This window comes from Sinocyclocheilus rhinocerous, unplaced genomic scaffold (genome assembly GCF_001515625.1).
Source record: "Sinocyclocheilus rhinocerous isolate Xijiao unplaced genomic scaffold, SAMN03320098_v1.1 scaffold327, whole genome shotgun sequence".
Classification (NCBI taxonomy): domain Eukaryota; kingdom Metazoa; phylum Chordata; class Actinopteri; order Cypriniformes; family Cyprinidae; genus Sinocyclocheilus; species Sinocyclocheilus rhinocerous.
Genome location: NW_015649610.1, coordinates 552679 through 559045, shown reverse-complemented (window position 1 = coordinate 559045; position 6367 = coordinate 552679). Strand labels below are relative to the sequence as shown.

At 35.4% G+C, this 6367-nt stretch overlaps 1 protein-coding gene and 1 pseudogene across 1 annotated transcript in view; one reads left to right on the top strand and one right to left on the bottom strand.

The window, feature by feature from the left end:
* Positions 1-1572, bottom strand: part of LOC107710924 (uncharacterized) — a 5546-nt gene extending 3974 nt beyond the window's left edge. The window contains exons 1-3 of the mRNA XM_016515808.1: positions 1509-1572; positions 1282-1412; positions 1001-1133 (exon numbers count right to left, since the gene is read on the bottom strand). Coding sequence (XP_016371294.1) covers positions 1001-1133; positions 1282-1412; positions 1509-1553 — 309 coding nt within the window. The 5' untranslated portion in view covers positions 1554-1572. The remainder of the gene's footprint in view (positions 1-1000; positions 1134-1281; positions 1413-1508) is intronic.
* Positions 1573-2163: 591 nt separating this feature from the next.
* LOC107710906 (fucose-1-phosphate guanylyltransferase-like) lies at positions 2164-5919 on the top strand (annotated as a pseudogene).
* Positions 5920-6367: the final 448 nt, after the last annotated feature.

Below are 6367 nucleotides of genomic sequence, written 5' to 3'. Positions count from 1 at the left end.
ATTATTTGGGTCATTCCTGGGATTCGGTAATATTTCAGTCCCCCAGAGTTTCTAAAGTGGTGGTTCACCAAAATTAATTGTTAGAAGCTTTTCACAAAACTTTGGGATGCCCTTTATAACGAATAAAAATAATTATTGCATTTTAATATTTTTTAGCATAAAATAATGTCTTATATATATCTTAAACCAAGCATTTTGTCATGTCCCTGAGGCACTTCACTGAGTTTGTACTTAGAAAACTATTAACAAAATGTGCATAGTGTTTGTGATGTTTGGCATCAATGTAAGCATTTATGTGTGTTCCTTTCTTGTAAAAAATATTTTTCAAAAAAAGAAAGCAAAATATTTTATAAAAACAGACTAAACTTTATGTTCCTCAGTCTGAACTCAACCCTGTCACACTAACCATTCTGCACCCATAATCATTTAGACTCCACTCATATGTGACATAATTTCCCAGTAAAGACATGTGTTACAGTCTTCAACCCCGTCACACCTTGTCACATTAATATTTTTAGAAAAATACAAGGAAGACAATTAAAGGGTTAGTTCACCCAAAAATGAAAATTAGCCCATAAATTACTCACCCTCAAGTCATCCTAGGTGTATATGACTTTCTTCTTTCAGACGAATCCAGTCGGAGTTACATTAAAAATTTTATTTGATCTTTCAAGCTGTTTAATGTCACTCGGCGGGTGTTGCATGCATCAGTCCAAAAGAAGTTAAATAAAAAGCGTCCATCCATAAAAAAAAAAAAAGTGTCTCACACGGCTCCGGGGGGTGAACAAAGGCCTCCTGTATATATATATATATATATATATATATATTTATATATATATATAGATAGATAGATAGACAATATTTATTATTTTAAATTGTAATAACGTTTCACAATGTTACTGTTTTTATTGTATTTTTTATCCAATAAATGATCAAATATAACATTTAAAAAAAAAAAAACTCTGAATTGTAGTGTATATCAGTCAAATATAGTACATACTTGTTCAGGGTGGTCATCTGTGTCCTCCTCCATGATATTCTGAGACTGGGATTGTACCTGGTCAATTTCTGTGCTCAAAGGCATGGAAATGGATGGTTTCTCAGACGTTATCTGTTTCTTTGTACTGCAAAGCCTGACAATGAAGAAATCCTCTTAAAACCAAAAATCCCAAATAATATCGTTATCAATAAGTAACGGTTTTGTACTTTATAGTGAACAAAATAAGCAAAAAAACCTTCCATAGCAAATATTAAGATATAAAAAAAATGCAGCATATTTACCCAAGACTTTTTCTAATTAAATGACCTCGAATCCAGCGCTGCATAATAAGTGTAGGGGAATAAACGGCCTGAATCCTGTTTATCTCAGAGATTATTTTATATGTCGCTTTCATCTCTGTCTCAAATGAATCCTGAGGAAAAAGAAAACATCCAACTAAGTTTTTTTTTCCACTTAGACATAGCAGTAAACACAACAAAGAAGACTAGGATAAATAATGAGCACTAACCGACTTCGTAGATGGGTACAAACTGACACAAGAGTGTTGATTCATGGCTTTGAATCGAATAGGAAGAGACCAAGGAAAACCAGTCTCCTCTTGGCTTATATCGAAATCCTCCGACATTCTTCTTTACAAATCCTCGTTTTGTGCTTCTAATAAGTGACCGTTGTTATGTTTTGACCTCTCCCCTGCACTTCCTCGTGCGTCACTTCTGAGCAGCGCATGCGCAAAGCTGACCTCCTGTTTTTATGGATGGGCGCTTTTTATTTAACTTCTTTTGGACTGATGCATGCAACACCCGCTGAGTGGCATTAAACAGCTTGAAAGATCAAAGGCAATTTTTTATATAACTCCGACTGGATTCGTCTGAAAGAAGAAAGTCATATACACCTAGGATGACTTGAGGGTGAGTAATTTATGGGCTAATTTTCATTTTGGGTGAACTAACCCTTTAAGAACAAATGTATTTCTTGCTGATTACTATCTGACATGTTAAGGGCTAAAACAATAAAATTGTGGTTTTAGTTAAAATTTTAAATTAAAAATATTTTTTACAAAAATAAAAGAACGTAGACACACAATTTTTAGCTTCAGTCCTGTAAAAATGTGACAATTATGATAAATGTTACATTTGTTATCATTAAATTGTTATCAGGGACACATGAGCAGTAGGTACATGTTTGTTTTATAACAATTTCTGTGTAAAATCCTTTTAAAACCAATCCCATTTTGTCCGTTACAGGGTTGAGAAAAAAAAAGTGTCTAAAGCTGAAAAAATGTGAAAATAATAAAAGGTCTTTAATGCCTGAGGTGGGAAAATATGATTTTTTTGGAGGTTTGATATGTGCCTATGATGTGGGGTATTTAGAAGTTGAATCACATGTAGTTGAAAAACATGTATATTCCAAGTTGAAATCTTACCGAATCCCAGGAATGACCCATTTGCTGCTCATGAGGGTTTCTATAACTATAAGAGGAGTAAAAGTTATTTATTTCCCATCCACAGGTAAAGAAGTTCAGTCTGATGAATTCTGGGATCTTGTGGTCATCACTGCAGTGGATGAGGATCAGAGGTCTGCTTATGAAATTCAGATCACTGAGAAGCTGGAGAGGAAAGAACTGCCTCTTGGCATCAATTATCATGTGTTTGCAGATCCTCCAGGATGCAAGATTGGTGAGATATATTAAATATATATTTTAAAAATTGTATTTAATGTACATTTTTAAGAGTTATTTCTTCATCTGAACATACAGGTAATGGTGGATCAACTTTACATTCACTGCAGTGTCTACATGGTAAATATGGTAAGTCACTGTCAGGATTTAAAGTTATCCTTATTCATGCAGGTACTGTATTAATCTATATAATATTCATCACCTCATTCATGCATTTTGTTTATTGTTAATGAGCAGTAATGTGCTATTCAAAAGTTTGGGGTCAGAAAGATTTTTTACATGTTTTTGAAAGAAATCTCTTATGCTTACCAAGGCTGCATTTATTTATTGAAAAATATAGTAAAACAAAACAAAACAAAAAAATAAATAAATAAAATACACTGTGACACATTATTACATTTCAAAATGACTGTTTCTGTTATATATATATATATTTTAGATATATTTTTTAGAATGTAATGTAAAGGTAATTTATTACTGTGATGTCAAAGATCAATTTTCAGCGTACATTACGCCAGTCTTCAGTGTCACATGATCCTTCAGAAATCCCTCAAATGTGCTAATTTGGTGCTCAAGAAATGTTTTCTTTTATAATTATCAATGTACGAAGACAGTTACGCTGCTTAATATTTTTGTGGAAACCTTGTTACATTTCTTTTCAGGATTCTATGATGAATAGAAAGTTAAAAAGGCAAGGCAAGGCAAGTTTATTTATATTGCACATTTCATACACAATGGTAATTCAAAGTGCTTTACATAAAAGGAAGTCAAATAATCATAACAAATAATCACCACAATAAAACAAGAGACCATTACAATAGTCCACCCTGCTGGTGATAAAGGCATGAACAAGTTGAAGGCATGAACAAAAAGAACAGCAATTATTTGAAATAGAAATCTTGGATATATTAATTTGTATGCTTTTGTTAAAATGTACATATGCAGGAGGATTCAGTCAACGTTTGCCCAGTGCCAGTGCCCTGGGTAAAATACTCACAGCTGTGCCCCTGGGAAACCCTATATATCAAATGCTGGAGCTCAAACTTGCAATGTATGTGCTCAAACTTGCTCTCAATTTCTGCACAAGAGAGAAAGAGCTACTGTGTATTACACGGAAAACACTGCCAACGTCACAAAGAAGGAAAATGGTCTTGTTGAGATTCGCAGAAAGATTTTCCATCGTCTCAAAGGCACGGCACTAAGCGTCATCCTGTTGAACAACTCCAAGTTTTATCATGTCGGCACCACAGAGGAATACTTGTTCCACTTCACCGCTGACCCCTGTCTCAGAGCAGAACTCGGCCTGCTCTCTGCTGCCTTCAGTGTGTGCGACTTGGAGCCATCAGAGAAAACTAGAGTTTGCAAGCATCCTGCATCCCAGTGTGACTGTATCCCAGGGCAGTGTTGTGGAATACTCCAGACTGGATGCTAGAGTTAAAGTCGGAAGTAGATCTATCATCAGCGGCTGCTGGATAGGCACGGATCTAACAGTGCCAAGTGACACCTTCATACACTCTTTGTCTATAAACCTGGATGGAAAAACAGGTTTTGTGACTGGTTTTTGGTGTTAAAGATGATCTGAAGAAAAGTGTATCCAGTCCTGCTCATATGAAAGCATTGAGTTTGTTTAAGATTAATCTGGAGGACTGTGTTGGACTCTGGGGTTTGTTTCCTGAGAAGGTCAGGTTCTCAGGAGACACATCTGTAGTTTGTGGAACGCCTGCATTTTCCCAGTGTGCTCCAATCTAAAGGATTCATTTGTGATGTCACTGGGGATGCTGAAGGCACTGGATAGTGGAACCATTTTTACACTACCAAAAAAAGCCACACTAACCTCTTTACAAGAAACTCTGCAGAACAAGAACCTGGAGGAAATGCTGAAATTTAGGAAAGAACTTTATGAAGACATTCTTAGGGTGAATTTAAGTACTTCGGTCTGAGCATATGTGTGTAAATTATCAATAATTTCATTGCGTATACTGCTGAGCAAAGGCAAAGCCTTGTAAGTACTGAGACAATGCCTTCAAAGTTGTTTTTACTAAATTGATTCGATATCAGTTTTCACACACTGTTTTCTCTAAATCTGAGCAAACCGTATGCCACAGTAGAGATAGTCCTGATTTTAGTCTCAAAACTCAGTTTTGACAAAAGGTTACTACTTTTTGCCTTGTAGGGCAGTATAGCCATGCAACGCTGTCTTGTGGCCAATTTGTACGTATTTTACGAGGTAGCTAATTTGAACAAATTCGTACCTTACTCGACCTTACTCGTACGATTTTGTATAATTTCTGTCAGTTAATTTTAGGGGCGGGGTTAGGTGTGGTCCTTCGTACAAATTCCTACGAATTTGCCACCTCGTAAAATACATACCATTTTTCACAAATTCGTACGAGTGAGTTTGTACAAATTAGCCACCTTGTCAAAAATGTACGCATTGCCATGAGATCAGGTTGAGCCATGTGATGAAAATCTTAAATTGCCCATAACAAACACTATAGAAATACCAAGACAGTGCACTCACATTGCTACGAATGGGAGAAAGTGCAACATGCAATATGGTGGAATAAATCCCTCCTTCTGAATAAAAGAGCCAATTGGCAGTTAGTAAAGTCATGCGTCGCTGCAGCTGCCATTAAGAGCTTCGTTTGCCATAGCAACAGTCAGTGTCCTGAGATGCACTTGCACGCTGGCTGGGCCAGTCTGGAATATAAGCTTTTTTTCATGCTATTTGAGCATACGAAACAACTTTTATAGGACATTTCATGCCAGATGTTGTTGCTGATTAGAAATATGTTATTTAAATATCAGTGTGGCAAGCAGTTTTTAAGATTTCAGGATTTCACCATTTGAGTAGATAGAACTTGCATGTCCAAAATAGCTGCCCTTAGGCATTGCAAATATGGCTGCTGAGTAAACAGGCTATGCCTGTAATAACATTCTATTTGTTATGAATGCCAATTAGTATTTGTATACCAATTGTATTCTGTGATACTAATTCACTAAATGGTTGTACCAAACCTAGTCAGTGTTTTTTTTTTTAAGATTTATTTTTGGCATTTTTACCTTTATTAGATAGAACAGTATTTCAGACAGGAATTGAGGTGGGACGGGATTAGGAAAAGTGCACAAATTGGGAGTCAAACTTGTGACGCCCCAAAGTGCAACAACGCTATATGTTGGTGCGCTGCCCACGAGGCTATTTGTGCCGACGTCAGTGTTTTTCAATTCAATGTTTATTTTTGTTTTTCCCAGGCATGTTTGTTTATTAAATTTGTGTTGGATCAATTTAATTTTGTGTGTGCAGAGTTATTCCTTCTACTATGTTTAAATATTTATCTTACTTGGTGCATCTTCACAAAACACCAATCAAGGCATTAGAGAGGTGTGTCCAAATCATGTGTGTAATCTCATACACAATTATCATTTAATTTACCCATTTTAAACTTCGTTGTTCAGGAAACATTTCTTATATTTTTGTGGAAATAGTGATATGTTTGGTCAGAAAGTTTATTTTATGATTTTTTTTTTTTTTTTTACATTTTACTGTCAATGGAATGTATCCTTGCTTAAAAGTATTAACTTCTTTCAAAAAAATAAAAATCTTACTGACCCCAAATTTTGAATGGTAGTGCATTTCCTTTATAGAACACAGAATCATCTGTTTTAGTCACATCCAAGTTCAGAGAGGG